This window comes from Conger conger, chromosome 4 (genome assembly GCF_963514075.1).
Source record: "Conger conger chromosome 4, fConCon1.1, whole genome shotgun sequence".
NCBI lineage: Eukaryota > Metazoa > Chordata > Actinopteri > Anguilliformes > Congridae > Conger > Conger conger.
In genome coordinates this window covers 49,473,771-49,491,771 of record NC_083763.1, presented here as the reverse complement: position 1 = coordinate 49,491,771, position 18,001 = coordinate 49,473,771, and the positions used below count along the sequence as shown (strand labels likewise).

Here is an 18,001-nt window from a genome sequence, read left to right as displayed (position 1 = left end):
TTCAGATTACTTACAAATATCTCACATTAGCCAGACATTATTTTGGATACAGTCAACAGCTGAGAGCGTTTTTGTTATCAGATTTCCTTAAGGGCAGATTGTAAGCCTGCCGGCTGGTCCTCATTCTCTCTGGTGGTGCATGGTGGTCCTGTGCCCTGTTAAATGACTTAATTCAGGTGGTTTGACCTTCTTGACCATAATCTGTGCACGCCTGTACGCATTCACAACACACCGACAAACTCAAACGCATGCAGACCCACGCACGCAGACGCCATTTAGACTCGCACACTGACACACGCACACCAACAGACCAACGGACAGACCGAATCAGACACACACACACAGACACACACACACACACACACAGGCAGCAACACGCTCGTTTCAGACAAGGACAGCACCGCCTTGGCCCACAGAGCAGCAGAAGGCACTGAATAATTTATTGGAGATTGGTTTTGCCCACGTTGCCTTTCCTTTGCAAGGCTGTCAGCAACGGCTGCATCAGGAACACAAGGCCCTGCGTTTGTCATCGCCGCAAGAGAGCATCCGGGCCGAGTTAATGGCATAGAGCCCCCCCGTGTCCCACAATGCACCCCCTGGGTCAGGAGGGTCACCCCCTGAGGAGGTTGGGGGTCAGTGCATCATTGTTTATTCAGCTCTGTTTCTGCAGATAGTCCGCTCATCAGTGGAGGATCACTGCAGGGAGACCAGTGTGTAGCATACACAAACACACAGGCACATGCACAACATGCACAGTCACACACATACTGTATACACATACACCATGTGAACCTGACCTACTTAAAGGTCAGCTATTTGTGTCAATAAGCTTCACAGATCCAGGTGTCATTAATAACTTTAACTATAAATTTAAACTTAGGTCTTCGTTAAAACTTACTGCAAATTACTGATTTACATTTGATTATTCAAAGTGATTTCTGTTAAAAAAAAAAAAAAAAAAAGAATATAAATGCAAATGAATGCACACTTGAGTTTGAACTGATGAACTGAGAGTTGTTTAAATTACTTTGGTAGTTCTCAGAGGCGCTTTGCCAAATTCAGCAGGAACGTTTCCCAGACATTCTCCTCAGCTTATATCTCCTGACACCAAGCCACGAGAGGGTTTTTTTTTCTTTATGTTAACAGGCTCTGGTTTTCGGCCTAATAGACAGTGTTTTCTCCAATGTTTTGATTTGCAAATTAGGAGAAGTGATGGCTGCAACCCCCCCCCCCCACCCTACATTGCAATTTCTCAAGTGACGTTCTCAGCGTGACGTTCTCAGCCTCTCGTTTCGATGGACGAGGTTCGCTGCGGACGCCTGAGCCCCACTCCACGCCCCTGTCTGAGAGGAGCTTCATTACACCTCTGATCGTCTTCATGTATATTCAGCAGCGGGACGGCGCAGGAATGCCAAGGAGTCCTGGAAGTGGTGTCGAATGGGAACCGGGCCTTCTCTCAGCCCCGCACTCCTGTCAGCGTTGGCCAGGGATTGGTTTTGGGACAGCCTAGCGGCTAATGTGCTTAACTGGGACCGGGAAGGTTGTTGGTTCAAGCACCAATGAGATCGAAGCAGCTGTCGGGCCTTCGAGCCAAGCCTTTAAACCCCTCCAGGGGGGATTGGCCCCTGCTTAGTCTGATCTACTGTAAGTTGCTTTGGTTAAAACGGTCAGCTATAATAACTGTAATGACCAGGCTCTTCCTGGCCCGCTGTTGGTGGGCACCCACTGTTCCCGTCGGTCCTGTTCTCTGGTACTTTAGCTTAGCTAGCTAGTTGGCTCAGGCTGCCTAGTTATAGGGTGTAATTGTAAATAAATGGTTTTCAAATCGTCATTCTTCAACATTCCTCCTCAATGGCGTGGCGTGGAGTCCTACAGCAACTCCATAGACACTCGTCATGTCCTGCAGCACATGATATAAAGAAGACATAGTATCTGCTGCTCCTAAGCTATAGCAGCAGGAGATCACATACGTGGTATTACAAGTATTTTGTGGCTCTGCACTAAGAGCACAGACTTGTAAAGTCTGAGTAAATGCACTTGTGGGATCCTGAACCAGGAGTAACCGTTTGAAAGCCCCATCAGCGCAAAACTTTGAATCTTGGCCCGTTTCCCAGAATCCTTCGGGCCTCGCTACGCATCGCCGTCCCCGACTGCAGGGAAGGTGTGTTGGAAGCTATGAAAAATGCAGACTCTGCCTTCTGGTTCTCTTGGTTGGCTCTGTTGCACCAGCCAAGATTAATCGAGCAGAGAAAAGTATATGGATCGAAAACGATTACATATTTGACCCAGCTGGGATCTGGTGCGTTTCGATTTAGCGATTTTACTGTGAATGTGTGCCTTGGCACAATATAGCAGGATTATGTGATGTGAAGCATAATTGCTTAAAGCCTGGTTCGGTTTATTCTGGTGGTTCTGGTGTATGATAATGCCACTGTATAATAGATACAAATGGGGGAAACGATTTGTACGTAATTTTCTTTGGCTGGAAAAATAAATAACAGCAACAGTAACAATAACAGCAGATGCCTATTTTATGCATTTACTATCATTTTATCTAGAAATGGACAACCTGAATACACACAGACACAGGCATATAGGTCTTGCATTCAAATGCTAATCTAGTTGTGTGGTTTTTGTAAAGGATTGTGTGTATTCTGCTGGATTATACTTCTTATAGCCAAAGCACATATAACAGGGAAGAGTTTGCCAATCCCACCAGCTGTGTTCTGAAGACTTATGTGGAGGTTCACATGTTAACTGATGAATATGTTGAAAAGTATTTAGAACTGTTACAATGTGTTTTAATAGTGAATTGAAATGTGATTTATGTGAACTTGTAAATGGTAAATGGTTGGCATTTATATAGCGCCTTTATCCAAAGCGCTGTACAATTGATGCTTCTCTCGTCAGGGGCATTTGGGGGTTAGGTGTCTTGCTCAGGGACACTTCGACACAGCCCGGGCGGGGTATCGAACCGGCAACCCTCCGACTGCCAGACGACTGCTCCTACTGCCTGAGCCATGTCGCCCCACTTGTGTTTGGTGTTCTTTAATTTTTACACCTGCAGTCCAGGAGGTTTGTAGCACCGCTACCTGGGAGGCATGGTTGACATGGTAGTTCAGAGGTGGCCGACCCAGGTCCTGGAGAGCTGCTGGTTTTTGTTGTGACTGGGCCCTTAATTGGTCAATTAAAGCAGTCATTTACACCGTTAACTCACCTCACCTGGTTTCTTTGGTCTGTAGTGGTTGTTGTATTTATCCCCCGACTTAATTGACACAAAATCGTTGTCTCTCCATCCACCTCAGCTGATGAGTGTCTGGCACAAAATGGCTGCCAGGCATCACCCGGTTGGGTGATAAACATTGGTAGTGGTCGAAGTGAGTTTGGTTCAGCAACTGGCTTAGCCTCGCCAGGTAATGATGCGGGTTAAGCCGGAAATTCCATCAGCCTCATCGCCCTCTGTCTGCCACCCTCTTTTCTCAGACGACGACATGGGCAGTATATGATTGATGGTGCGTCTGCAGTGTGGAAAATAGAATTGCTGGAGTTGCGTCTCCTGATGTCGGCAGGTGGGGTTGCTCGCAGGAGATCAACAAATTGGGTTGAATTTGGGGTTGGGAAAAATCAGGGATAAAATGGAGCGATATATGAATGTAAGGTATAAAGAATAATAAGGTGAAACCAAAACTAGACGTTTGTGAGCCTCCCCAGGTTCTGGGTGATGGGACCTCTCTGAGCTCTCAACTCATAGACCTGAGGATGGGACCGGGGTTCTGTAAACCCCCACGTCTTCTAGTGGCTCACACTATGACTGTCTCATGTCATCGACAACACCGTTTTGGAAAGTGCCCCATCTCTCCCTGCAGAACTCCCTGACCCGGAGCGCCCCCGTCACCAGTGACGCCCAAGGCCGCAGCGGGGCGCGCTTCCACATGTCCTACGACAAGAGGTACGTCATCAAGACCATCACCAGCGAGGACGTGGCTGAGATGCACAACATCCTCAAGAAGTACCACCAGGTACGCTACCCGCTCCCCTGATTGCCTCTGTCAACAATGTTCAGATACAACCTTCAATCTATCTGCTGCAGACCTTGGTTGAATGTGTCATTATTTTGGATTCATATTTCTACATTTTCCTGAGCTTGTCTGGTCTATTGGAACCTATGAAATACTCTCACATAGTGCAAACTCCACCTTCTGGTCCTCTTGGTTGGCTTAATTTCACCAGGCAAGAACAATCGAGCAGAGGAAAGTATTGTATTTCACCCCTGCCTGATTCCATTTTGGGATTTTACTGTGAGATTTGCCTTTGCACAATGCAGCAGGATTATGTGTTATGGAGCACCATTGCTTAAAGCCTGGTTTGGTTTATTCTGGTGGTTCTACTGCAGTTCTAGTACCAAGTGTTTGGAATTCAATGGCACCATGAAGTCAACAAAGTACCAGGAAATGTTGGCAGAAAATCTAGTTCCCTCCGCTAGGACGCTGATTTTCCAACAGGGCAATGACTCATATGAATGAAGCATATATATTAAAATCCACACAGGAATGGTGAAATAAAAACAACAACCATGTTCTGCGATGGCCATCTCAGTCTTGAGACTTAAATCCCATGGAAAACATGCGGTTTGAACTGTAGAGGGTTGTATCCCAAGGATGTCCATTATTCTGAAAAGTTCTGCATGGAGGAATATTAAAAAAAAATATTTCTAAAGGTGTTCTCTAACCTTATCACAAATTATAGGAAAGGGCTCATGACTGTCATCTTTGCCAGGGGCGTTTGCACAAAGTAACCAGGGGTGCCAATGATGGAAATACATTTTTTATTTGAAAAAAGACTTGATTCCATTGTATCTTTTTTTTGGTTTGTTTGTTTACAGCACTTTTTGTGCATGTTGATCAAGGGTGCCATTAATTCTGTAGCCCACTGTAGCTACTCATTTCATCTGTGCCAGTGTGGAGTCTTCATTGCAAGCACACACGGACACACACACACACGGACACAAATGTATACCCCACCTTGTGTTTTCCCTCGCAGTTCATTGTGGAGTGTCACGGCAACACACTGCTTCCCCAGTTCCTGGGCATGTACCGCCTCACGGTGGACGGAGATGAGACCTACATGATTGTCACTCGCAACGTCTTCAGCCACCGGCTCTCCGTCTACAAGAAGTACGACCTTAAGGTAATTGAGAGCACCCGCCAGTCATACTAATTATGCAGCACAGAATTTGAGTGGTCAGAACATCATGCCAAAGTTAGACGGTCTAGCAATTTAACGTCTGTCTGTTTTTGGATTTCAGGGCTCCACAGTTGCCAGAGAGGCGAGCGACAAGGAGAAGGTAAATCTTCCAGAAAGATCTCTGTATTTTAGAACGGCCCAAATCCATGATCAGGATAGGCGGTTCAGATGTATTGTCTTATTGAGCTAAGGTTTCTAGTGACCATCTATCAAGCCATGTGGAAGAAGAAATTCTTCTGTGTTCAGTCCTGACATTCAGAACAACTGGGGTTGGTGATCTACAACCGCAACAGAAAAGGTTACCAGCTCTGGCCTTTATCAACTTCCATAATGGCAAAATGAAAATGTCAGAAACTAAAAAGAATCCATACTCCATTCCTCTTTCAGTTTCCATGTTCAGCCTTTGGTTTGCCGTCACACATCTGTTCTCTCTTTTGTTCGATCCCGACTTGTGGCTGATATGTGGAAGCTTGAATCGCCATCCTCTGCAGATGAAGTACATCCTGCCTGCCTCGTGTTTGTGTTTGTGTTCGTAGTGTTCGTGGTGTGGGTGTGCGTGCTGTGGGATGTGTGTTTGTGGCAGTGTGGCATTGCATGCAGTCTCTTGTCCACAAGTAAAGAATCTAGGGGGTAGAAAGCAATGACTTCAGTGTGAATATTACGTTTACATGTACCCTTTTTTCATCTTCTGGAACAACAGGGGGAAAATGACCTGGGAAAAACGTTTGAGACTTGTCAGCGAGTACTAATAATAATTTGTTATTTAGCTGTTGATTTTCTCCAAAGCAACATATAGTTGATTAGTGTAAGCAGGGGAAAATCCGCCCTGGAGCAATATGGGGTTAAGGGCCCAACAGCTGCACGGATCTTAACCTGGCTACACCGTTGCTTGAATCACCAACCTTCTGGGTCCCAGTCATAGATGTTAGCCACTAGGTACCTGAGTCGAGCTGGGTCTTCTTAAGTCACCACAAACTCTCTCTATGGATATGTCTTTCACATATTGCTGCTCTTGCAGCTAACCATATTGTTATCCTACTGGGTTTTGTGCCCATGCAAGTCTTCTTCTTCAAATCAAGTGAACTATGGCCCCCATAAGCCAAGCTTTAGGAGACCGAGATAGAATACCACTGTATTACAGGGTCATGCAGCTTGCTTTTCTGACCAGATGCAGGGATCTGCAGTCATTAAATTAATGTGGACCAAAGTTCCCAGGTCACCTGACCTGAAAAGCCTGATCTTTATTTATTTTTATTTTTTCATTTTCCACCGCGGCCTAGAGGACCTTAATCCTTTTAGCTGCGTAGACGACAGCCAGCAGGTCATTTGATTTGAGCCTCCCGCAACAATAACCGGAATGATTGCCGCGGTGGATCAGGCGGGCGAAAACCACGGGACGTAAATGGAAACGGCATTTAATTAGATAACATGAGTGAGCAGGTGCGGAGATTTTCCTTCACGGGCCGGTGGTTCGTGTGTGAAAGCGAGTCCTGAACGATGAACTGCACGGAGAACAGCTGACTTCAGCACGTTGTCTGGAGTCTGTATATGATCCCATTGAGTCTCTGTCCTTAAGACCCGGCCCACTATAATGGCCAAAAGTGACTACTGAAAAACTTTCTCAAAGGAATCTTATTTTATTGACTGTGGTTTTAAGATATTGAGCTTCATAGATAGCAAAAGTAATGGGCTCCAAGCAGATATAATCTTTTAAATTTAGCGTTTATTTGTGACACTCTCAAATCAGTTATAACCTTATAATTCTAAGTTCTCGTTATGGTTTGGGAGAAGACGATTTTAGCATGCACTCACTGTGAAATGGCCTTAGTCTCATTCTCTGACATACAATTAGCAGTGACCAAGTCACTTAGTTACTTAGAGAGACTATTGCTTTGAATTGTAATTCAAATGGAGTTGGTGATCAGGACCAAACAGCATAAGTTGAAATCCACCATACATTACCGGGAACCCTCGAGCTAAGATGTTGTATCTGCACAACCGCATAACCTCACCCCACACACCCGACACACACGTGTACACATACCACGCGCCCACCGTCACACATTCGCACAAATTCCACACCGACTGGCACACAAACACACGCACACACGCACACACGCACACACACACACGCGCACACGCACACATACCACACACGCTGATGCACACACACACATTCGCATACCTACGTATTTGTCTCTACACTTGCACAATTGCCCACACCCATCTTTGAGCAACAGGTTGTAATTGAGGAAACCTGCCACTGAAAGTCCATAAATAACCCCAGCAGCAGAAAAAGGCTCACGGGTTGATGAGGAGGATTAGCCAAAACAATGAAATGTGTGTGGCTGACGGACAAAGAGCCTCGCCTTGCTAACGCAGTTTTACCTCCTTTCATTACCAAGGACTCTGCCAGCCGCTCTATTCTGAATGTAGCTTTAGATAATAATTACTTAATTATCAAGCACCGCACAGGATAATTATATAAAGAGCTCTCTCTACATACAGTACTTTGACTTTAATTGATTTAAGTGAGCAAAACATGCAATTATTCTCAACTGTCAAGTCGCATCAGCCAAGCTTGTTTCACTGTGGCAGTAGTATTTAAAAAACCCCTTGTTGCATTGACTAAATGCTGGGGCGAAACACTGCGATTTGAGGGTGGAAATGTTCCCCCATAGTCAGATCTGGACTGCATAGATGGTAAAATATATATATGGGCAGTTTCAGTGACTCATTGACTTTCCCTGGGCTTGCAAAAAGCACTTTTGAAGCCACGGAAGTAGTTTTTGTGCCATATTTTGCGAATTGCTGAGGGGAAAAGGGGGAGGAACCGTATATGGTCTGGGCCGGGTTCGGGTCATCCTCAACATGCATTCATTTATGCTCTGAATTTTGTTGATCGCTATGAATTTCCAAGCGACCGGTGTGGGCACTGGACGCCCTGGGAGCTAATAAATGATTGCACCCCTATGCAGCCACTAGAGAGCAACATCTCTCAACAAGACCAGGAAGTGAGCTTCGAAAACGAAGCTCTGTCTTGGCCCCTTAGCGAACTGGCACTTTGTTTATTGTAAATGTTGAGTGAGGTTCTCATTTCTATACAGCGTACAGCAGCTCTTCATAAAAGGCCCAGACATCCACTGGTCGTTGTGAAGTATGGGTGGATCATATCGTATTTTAGGCAAATGATAAAAGAACGTGTTCCTCCCTGCTGTTGTCTCTGACAGTTGACTCTTTCCTTGGAGAAGGAAAGGGTTTCGCAGTTACACTGTATGTTCTGCTTTCGTTCGTGACTGTACTGTATGTATAAGCATGAGGTGGACACGCCCACCTTTGTTCACTTAAGGGTTTCATTGCAGGAGTCCTCCACAACAGTCGCATTAGCACTGATTATTACCCGATTAAGATGACTGATTTTGTTGAATATAAAACCACGTTTGGGTGAACAGAGGTGCAGTGTACACAGTGGGTTTACATACATACGTACATACTCTGACATGCCTGCGCATTTTCAATTTGAACCGTTTTCTGTGCAAAATGTTTGCATGAGGTTTTACATCCATTTTGAAATATATATCTTCTACGCAGTTCTATATATACACCCGAGCGTACTGCATCGCTTTTGTACAAGCTGTATATATTGGTCGTAAGATATATATCGAGCGTTCGAAGCCTCTTCAAAGTAATTGAAGTCAACTCAATTACCCGGGCTGTTTTTATTTTTTATTATTATAGTTTTGTTATTTGTTTTTTCGTTCATCTTTTCTCATCACAAATCCTGCCAGCTGGTTGTCCATCACGGTCACTTCCACAGACGGCTAGGCTTGCGGCAGCGCCACCTCACCCTGTCTTGCGGCCACGCCCGAAGCGTGCGTGCATGATGTCACGGGCTGCTGCCTCCTGCAGGTCAAGTGAGGCCATGACCTTTGCCCTCCAGGGCAGTGCTGCCTGTCCATGGACTTTCACCGTGTGTTACTCACAATATGTAAACTATACAAGAATTCAAGTGTATGATTACTGTCTTGAGTTTAGATGTATACTTTTTTTTTTCTCATTATAAACCTCTTTTATGGGTATTAGGAAGGGCCGGTGTTCTCTGGAATTTATTACCTAAGCGGAAACTAATTAGCTAAACTCATAGGCACTACATGACAACATAAAAATTATTTTGTGCCCGTGATTGATGACCATCCGTAAGGCTGCTCTGGTTTTGCCATGTGCTTACATGAATGGTCTTTTAAAATAAAAACTACTGATAAAAATGCATAAATGTCTATAAAAAAAATGAATAACTTTGTATCTGATTGATCACTCCCAAGGACAGTTGAAGTATAAATATATCCACGCGTTTCTGCGCTAAATGTTCATCACCTGATCAAACGCTTAAATTTTTCATGCGTTGTCTTATGCTAAAATTTAATCCAGCAGTTAAGCAGACTGGAAATGTGTTTTAGGTCTGTTCTGGTGATTTGTCTCTGAGCACTTCAGTGAAAAAAAGCACCATGTGTGGTTCTATGAGGAAAGCGGGGGAAAAAATGTGGTTAGAGATGCAAAACTTTTATAAAACATGGCGCATGGGCCCTTCGTTTGGTGTCCCCGTTAAGTTTTGTTTAATTTTCTTAGTAATAAAGTGCATTACAATTAAAAATAGACACATACCAAACATAGCAAACGCAGAGTTGATTTTTAGATTTTAGATTTTTTTTTTTTATCCTCAGTCAACAGCACATGGTGCCCTTCTAATGTAAAATACAATGATCTACAGAAGATTGAGAGCACAACGCTTGGAAGTAAGCACAAGCGAACGTCAGCGGTACCCTGTATGCAAAAGGTCCGTGTGACTTCCAGAAAACACTGGCCTGGTTAGTATGAGATGATGCAGCTGTGGATGAATGAGCCTGAACACCCTGCCTCTCCTTCCCTGTTGTAGCAGCCCCGCCCACCCGAGGAGGCCACGCCCCCCAAATCGCGCATGCACCAAAAGCTGCAAACGATAAGGATCGCCACGCGTTTTTACTGCGCCATCAAAAACGTAAGAGGCATGCAGAGGAGGGGGGAGTGAACCGAGAAACGCCGACCCAAGCCCGCCTCTTCATTCACCGTAGCCTTCTCCGTTCAGCGGTGGTTCAGCTGTGGTTCTCTTGGGTTTAATTTAGGATCTCCTGTTCAAAGTTGTTCAATATTGGACCACTCTGTAAGACAAAGTTGTTCTTAATGTGACTTGTACTTTTGCCTCTGTACGGTATAATGGATTTGTCTTCGACCCAAAACTTATTTTTTTTAATGGAAATTTTGTCAGGAATGCACAATATTCAAAAAGCCAGCCAGCTTTTACCGTCTACTGCAACATGTAACAATCTTGATTTAAATCAGAACTTTGCTATAATCTTAGCTTTTAACTTCAAACTTTTACTCTAAGAACTAAAACTTAAATCAGTGGGGACAGTCTGGATTTTTCCCATTGTTTTGTCACCGACCCTACATTTGTTGATTAAATTGACATCAGTACAAGTCGTGCTGTGTGAATGAAAATAAGCCCAGCATGTTCTCAAGTTGACTAATAACAGCAGCCATTTAAGCCTGCAATTAACCAGTGCTTTCATCTTGTAGGTACATAAGGGTGCATTATATTGGGATGCAAGGAGGCAGGATTGTTGTTTGGGAGGATACTGCATTTCAGGGTGTTGTCTTGAACGTTGTTCAAGGAGCCGATGGTATTACCCAGTGGATGATTCTCAATTTCAAGGTAGACGGTGCAGAACTACTAACATCCCACATTTCCGAAGGACATCTTAACCTACTGAATAGACTAGTTCCTGCTGTAATATTGTGACTAGATACAGTAACCACTTAATTCTGCACATTTTTGTAGACTGAAAATGCTGAATTGAAAGAGCTCTTGTTCATTTGGGCTTCTGGCATGAATATCATAAGCATTATACATTTTTGAGTTTTGATTTGAATGGGGAAAACTGATGGACATTTTTTGAACTGAGAAACCCAATTTGTTTGTCTGGCAGAAACCTGACCGCTGTACAGGGCGCTGTACCATCACATTACACTCTGATGGTTTCACCAGTGCAGTTCACTTCCAATTACCATCTCTCTGTCCTGAGGTGTGGAGACAGGCTCTTTACCTCCGCACAATTCTTACCGAATGCGCTGTCCTCTCACAAAACCTGGGCGAAAACCGCCTTTTTTTTTTTGTCTGACACCACAATTTCGCCCAGCAGGGTGGAGCCCTGCGTCCTTTGATGAGCCAGGTTCTGCATCGATCTGCTAAGCTTAGCCGTCTCAAGACGCTTTCAACTACAAAGGGCCTTTTTCGACGAACGTCAATTCAGCTGAGGTGTAGTTAAGAACATACATAAAAGCTTCTCGGAGACTAGCTCATTATAAAATCTGTCAGATGAGACCTTTTTCATCTGACATCACTTTTATTTTTTGCTGTGTATTTGTTACTTGGGATAATTGTCCAAAGTCCAGCAGCCTTCTTAACACAATGAGGTATATTAGTTCTAACTCTTTTGGCCATTTTGACCGGCGATCCACCTTTCTAGAAATGTGAAAAATCTCTCAGCGTTGTGCATGCCTATGAATGTGTCAAGCATTAATGCCATGATTCATGCAGCAGTGTGGAGCTATGGCCAGCTTGCCTGGTCACTGGTGGATATCATAGGTAGTATACAGACATTGGGGTTACAGTAGAGCCCTACACATGCCTCTACAATGCCTCTATCCATGTATAATAATGGAATTGGCAATGGATTGACAAAGAATTCACACAGTGGCCGTGGTTCATAAAGAATCCAAATGTACAGGTGTACACTGTTACTTCAGTTTATTGTCTCTGGTCTTCAAGACTTACAGTCTCCAGGTGACCTCTGTAGCCATTTAGCTTGTCCTACCAAAAGATTGGATGGTGTACTACCAAAACAGATAGGATGTAGCTCACTTGCAATCTTGAGTTGAGGTTATACTGCGGTCTTAAGACAGCAGTTTTGCTATCATTATCGTTCATGCTTAGTATGGACATTTCTGCTTGGACAGTCATTTTAACTGATTTATTTTTCCCTCAGTGATTGAATTGGTATGAGCCTCTCTTCCTTTCCCCCCCTATTTCCTAATGAGGATTCCAGATATGGGGTCTGCTGCCTGTCCTCAGACTTCAGCTGAGATTTCTATAGTGCTTCACCATCGCTGTCCAAGTACAAAATGGTGGGATTGTCTCAGGAAATTGTTTTTACAAAAGGAAATTGAGGCAGGGACTGAGGAGAGGTAAGTTTAATTAATCTGGGATTGCAGAGAACATTAACAGTAACATAAAGTATTTTAAGTATTCATTAATTAGTTTTAAAAAAGCAGTATTCAATATCCTAATTGAATGCCGCTTGGTTTTCGTTTAATTTTGGAACAGAAAAAGGCTTCTGCGCATCAACTTGTTTATTCATTTAATGTGCTGCAGTGTCCAGCTGCTGAACCCACAGAACTGACCTGTCGTGTCCTCTCTGAGTCAGTGTGGCTTCTGGTGCGTGCGTGCGTGTGCCTAAGTGCGTGTGCGTGTATTTGTGTATCGTTTGAGTATGTGTGTGCGTGTGTGTTGGTGTATCCTCTGTGTGTGTGTGTGTGTGTGTGTGTGTGTGTGTGTGTGTGTATGTATATGTATGTGTGTGTGTGTCTCTTTTCTGTCTCTCTCTGACTGCATGTGCGTCCGTGTGTGCGTCTCCTGTGTTTGTGTGTGTGTGCACTCTGCTGGGTTATACTGCAGCTTGTGGTTGGTGTCGTGCCGTGCCTTGCCGTGCCGTCACTGAGTCAGTGCATGCTCTTGCAGAATCCACAGCGAGCGCCTCACCTTCCAGAGGTCATAATGGCTGCTTCTCCTCTCTTATGTCACGTAGCCCCCAATGACAGAACCAGACATAATGCGGGCGGAGAAATTCTCTCGTAGGCCACCAGCGCCCTCTGTGGTCACATAAGTTACTGTGAGGGAATTATGCTTATGCAGCTTGGTAACTGCAAACAGTGTAAATTACAGAGAATCTCATGCTTCAGTGTTATGTCGTGGAACACGACATCCTGCACAACGCATCTTCACACAGAGTAGCATAATGTGTAATCTGTGAGAAATTATTTGCTCTCATCGTAAGATTTGTATTTAGATTGTTGACTCTTTCAAGGGATCTGCCATTGTTAGAGGAGCACAATTAGAACTGGCAGCTTCATCTGCTGCGACACACGTTCACCTTTCCTTGGGCTTACTATCTCAATGTCATCAGGCCAAGGAGCTGCCCACGTACAAGGACAACGACTTCATCAACGACGGCCAGAAGATCTACATCGACGAGAACAACAAGAAGATGTTCCTGGAGAAACTGAGGAAGGACGTGGAGGTGAGAGGATGAGAAGTCTGGGGGTGTGCTGTCTGACAGCTGTGAACACACACATTACCTGACCACGCTGGAGCTAGAGTGTATTGCTTACTGGCTTTTAACAATATAACATGTAGTGGAGACGATGAGCCAAAACATTATGACCTCTCGCGGACAAAGTGAATTGCGTTGATTATCTCATGACAGCAGCGCATGTCAAGGTCTGGGATCTATTAGACGGTAAGCGAACAGTTTGCACTCGTAGGTTATGTGTTGGATATGGGAGAAACAGGCAGACGTAAGGACCTGAGCGACCAAATTGTTATGGCTATATGACTAGGTCGGAGCCTCTCCGAAACTGCAAGGCTTATGGGGTGCTCCCGGTCAGTAGTGAGTGCCTACCAGCGCTGGGGGGGGAAACCACAAGCTAGCATCTGGGTGTTGGGCACCCAAGGCTCGATGAGCGAGGGCAACAATGCTTATCCCATCTGGTCTGAACTGTGGAACATTCTATCAATTTGTGAAAATAAATCCGTATGTGCCCAGTTTGGTGAGTACGCTCCAGCATTGCTTCATCAATCGCATCAGGCCAGGTCAATCGAGGACAGAACTGTATTTGAATCCGAAACAGTTACGCATTTGACCCAGGTCCGGTATGCTCACAACCAGAGAAATATAACCCGACTGGTTCCTGTAGTTCCAGGTGCGTTCCTTGTCAACTGGGCTGCTGCCTTTGGTAACCCGTCTCTGGCAGAAACGCTGGTCTGATTCCTGACTCCCTTCTCCTCCCCCGCAGTTCCTGGCCCAGCTGAAGCTGATGGACTACAGCCTGCTGGTGGGCATCCACGACGTGGAGCGGGCGGAGCAGGAGGAGGTGGAGAGCGAGGACAACGAGGGCGAGGAGGAGGGCGAGAGTGACGGGGGCGCCGTGGGCACCCCGCCCGACAGCCCCAGCAACACGCTGGACAGCACCAAGCCTTTCGGCCCCGGGGAGTTCGACCCCACCATCGACGTCTACGCCATTAAGAGCCACGACGGTGAGCGGGGGGGGGGGGGGGGGGGGTCTCCAGAAGAGCTGGACCGTATGCCGCAGCGATAATTATCAAGTGCAGTAACTATCGTCACCACCATGTGGTGCATTTGGGGCAGCTTGATGGTGGTTCAAGCCCTGGTGTAGCCACGGTAAGGTCTGTACAGCTGTTGGGCCTCTGAGCAAAGGCCCTTAACCCCCCATTGATCCCCAGGTGCCGGTGGCCACGGGGTTCAATAAAGTACATCTCCTATCTTTGTTTCCTTCAAGTTCTAGGCATGCAATTAAAGCAAACAGGATGCACCTGACCACAATTTAGCGTGCCACAGCAGTCTGTCTGAATACTTATTGAAATGAAAGAATTCAGTTTTAGATTTTTTATTAATTTGCAAACATTTCTAAAAACATGTTTTCACTTTGGGTTATTGAGTGTAGATTGATGGGCAAAAATGGCAATATTATCCATTGTATAAATGTATGTATAGGATTACATCTAGAACACAGTAATGTGGGCAAAAAGCGAAGGGGTCTGAGTACTTCCTGAAGCCTCTGCACAAACAAATGCAAACCATTTCAGACACATGAGTCACCGAGTCTGCTGGATAAACCTGATGAGAGCGGAAGATGAAAATGAGATTATACATTCAGAGATTATTCTGACTCCGTGACAGAGTTCATCATTCTTCTGTTATTACATAACATTGATAATGACTCACCGCTGCCTCCCAATTACTGTATAACAGACAGTGAAAATGTGCTCGCCGGCAATTACAATGGAGCGCGTGTCGCTGTTCAGTGGTGCTTCTGCTTGCCTTGTCTGAGGCGGATGGTCACAGTAATGCCTCATGGCGTTCCTCTTGTCAAAAGGTGCGCCGAGAAAAGAGGTGTACTTCATGGCTATCATCGACATCCTGACGCATTACGATGCGAAGAAGAAGGCGGCCCACGCAGCCAAGACTGTGAAGCACGGGGTGAGTATGTGGGACCAAAGCCGGGGCGGCCTGTAGCCTCGCGGCTGAGGTACATGACTGGGACCCAGAAGGTTGGTGGTTCAACCATCGGTGTAGTCACGATGAGATCCGCACAGCTGTTGGGCCCTCGAACATGGTCCTTAACCCCACACAGCTCCAGTGGGGATTGTCCCCTGCTTAGTCTAATCAACTGTAAGTCACTTTGGATAAAAGCGTCAGATAAATAACATTCTTATTGTTATAATTGAAGCCTTTTTGGACCAAAGCCGCACAGCAGTGGGAACAGCCGAGACGGAAATGCTAAACGCTCCTCCTCTTTGTCGTTGCAGGCCGGGGCAGAGATCTCCACGGTGAACCCGGAGCAGTACTCCAAGAGGTTCTACGATTTTATCACCACCATCCTGTCGTAGCCTGGGCGGCGGCCTGGAGGAGCGGAGGGCGGGGCCTCTGCGCGGGGTCGAACCCCGAGGTGGGGGGAGGGGGGGGGGGGTGGGCGGGGTTAGAGACGGCCCCCGGTCAAAGGGTCGCGATGCGCACGATGCACCAGCGGGGACCATCTCAGCAGCTACAGCCTCCATTTTGTTTACATTGAATTTACTTTTTTGTCCGTTTGTTTTCGCGGGACCAGACGAGCGGTAACGGAGAAAAAAACGCAGAAATAATGATCAATTGTGGGAATTTGGTTTTTATTTTCTTGTCGTCGTCGTCGTCGTCGTCGTCGTTGTTGTTGTTGCTGTTGCCTAGTATATCCTCCTCCCGACATCCTTTCACTTCATCTTTGTTTGTTTTATTCGCCATTTTAATTAGAAACGATGAGCGGAATGGTGGTTGGGGGAGTGTGCCCGGATCGTGGGGGTCGGTTAAAGGACTAAAGACAGCGGTGGTTGCCCCCCCCACAAAATGGACGTGTTACTTTTTTCAGTTGAGTTCTAGCGGACGCTTGTGGAACCTGGCCGTTCGAACAGGAGAGGCGGAGCCAGTCGCTGGGGGAGGGTCAGGGACTGAACCCTCAGCCACGTCGGACCACGAGCGGAAACAGTGCGTCTGCTGAGTGGTTGGGGCCCCGGCAAGCTTTTTTTGTGGCCCCTCTCCTGAACACCAGCTCGACCGTCTTGGTCAAGGAGACCAGCAGCAGCAGTGCTGTGCTGCACAGTATCATCGCTTATTCATCTTCTGCACTCCGTCTCTGTCCATGGACAAGCACAATGTAATACCTTCTCTCTCGTCTGTAAGCTTTCATTTCCTGGGCCAAAATATTCTTGGCTCCAGAGGAAACAAGAACTGGGTTGCGTTCAACTGGGGCTGTGCTCGGAATCATTTCCCCTTAGTATTGTGTTATTAAATAAACCATTAACCCTAGAGTTATGGTTGGGCGTATGCTGTTTTGATATTTATCATAATCTTTGAGTGTAGTAATGAACATCGCCACCATGTGGCGTCTTGGCTTTCATTCAGCCTTTTTTCTTTTTTTTTTCTTTCATTGTATCTGATGCTGCGGTAAACGATGAACCTCAGAGACAACATGAAGTAGGAAAAGAAATCAACTCTGATATCTATTGGATGTTGATGAGACAGCCAATACGCAGCAAGGCCTTGCAGCTCCCGTGTGATTGCAAAAGCACATCTTATGAACACATGAAGCTGTAAGAGCTTGCTGCTGATTTGCTGTCTTATCAATATCCAGTAAATATCAGTGGTTGGTTTTTTTTTCTCCCCGTAAATGGTTCATGTTGCCTCTGACGTTCTGATTTTTACTACAGCATCAAGTATAATAAGAGAAAAAACATCAAAAGAAAGGCAATACACACGTATGGCGGCGGCGATCTGTACTGATCTAAAAATATTTTTGATGATTATTGAACGAGTATATTGCCCAACCTAGAGTCCTCTGTAAAAGATCTGAGATGCCTCTACATGACTTTGTCTGATGACAGCAAAGAATTCACAACATTCATGTTTGTATGTGGCTTATAAGTAAAATGGTGAGCTTCTGAATAGATTGGCTCCGTTGTGAAGTCACTGAGACGAACATGGAGAGTACTGCATCTCCTTGCCTGTCTCCAGGTAAACTGATGAGATTTGGTTGATTGAACTTCATTTCCCATCAGCACACATTTGTGGTGTAGCACTTCAACAGGCCTTGCCATGCATTAAACAGCACAGCACAGCATGGCTTTCTGTTGGCCACAGCCGTCTGTTATTCTGTTACAGGAGCCACTCCTAGCACATGAACCCTGGTTGACCTCTCATTCTTCTTGCATATGTTGTTCTGTTGTCTTTTAATGTACCTGGGAGAGGGATGGAGTGTTAAGAGAAACGTTCATTGCAGGGTCATGGGTCTTACATCCTTATTTCACTTTCTGGTTGCGTAGGGCTCTCGGAAT

The 18,001-nt window shown here is 45.6% G+C and overlaps 1 protein-coding gene across 2 annotated transcripts in view; it reads left to right on the top strand.

Moving 5' to 3' along the window:
• The window catches only part of pip4k2aa (phosphatidylinositol-5-phosphate 4-kinase, type II, alpha a), a 51,741-nt gene extending 35,669 nt beyond the window's left edge, over nucleotides 1-16,072 (top strand). Inside the window, exons 4-11 of one of the 2 annotated variants that reach the window (XM_061240462.1) lie at nucleotides 3,867-4,019; nucleotides 5,041-5,187; nucleotides 5,306-5,344; nucleotides 10,178-10,279; nucleotides 13,524-13,637; nucleotides 14,413-14,653; nucleotides 15,514-15,617; nucleotides 15,947-16,072. In XM_061240462.1, the coding sequence (XP_061096446.1) occupies nucleotides 3,867-4,019; nucleotides 5,041-5,187; nucleotides 5,306-5,344; nucleotides 10,178-10,279; nucleotides 13,524-13,637; nucleotides 14,413-14,653; nucleotides 15,514-15,617; nucleotides 15,947-16,027 (981 nt within the window). In that variant the 3' untranslated portion in view covers nucleotides 16,028-16,072. The remainder of the gene's footprint in view (nucleotides 1-3,866; nucleotides 4,020-5,040; nucleotides 5,188-5,305; nucleotides 5,345-10,177; nucleotides 10,280-13,523; nucleotides 13,638-14,412; nucleotides 14,654-15,513; nucleotides 15,618-15,946) is intronic. The other variant, XM_061240463.1, reaches the window with a different exon arrangement.
• Nucleotides 16,073-18,001: the final 1,929 nt, after the last annotated feature.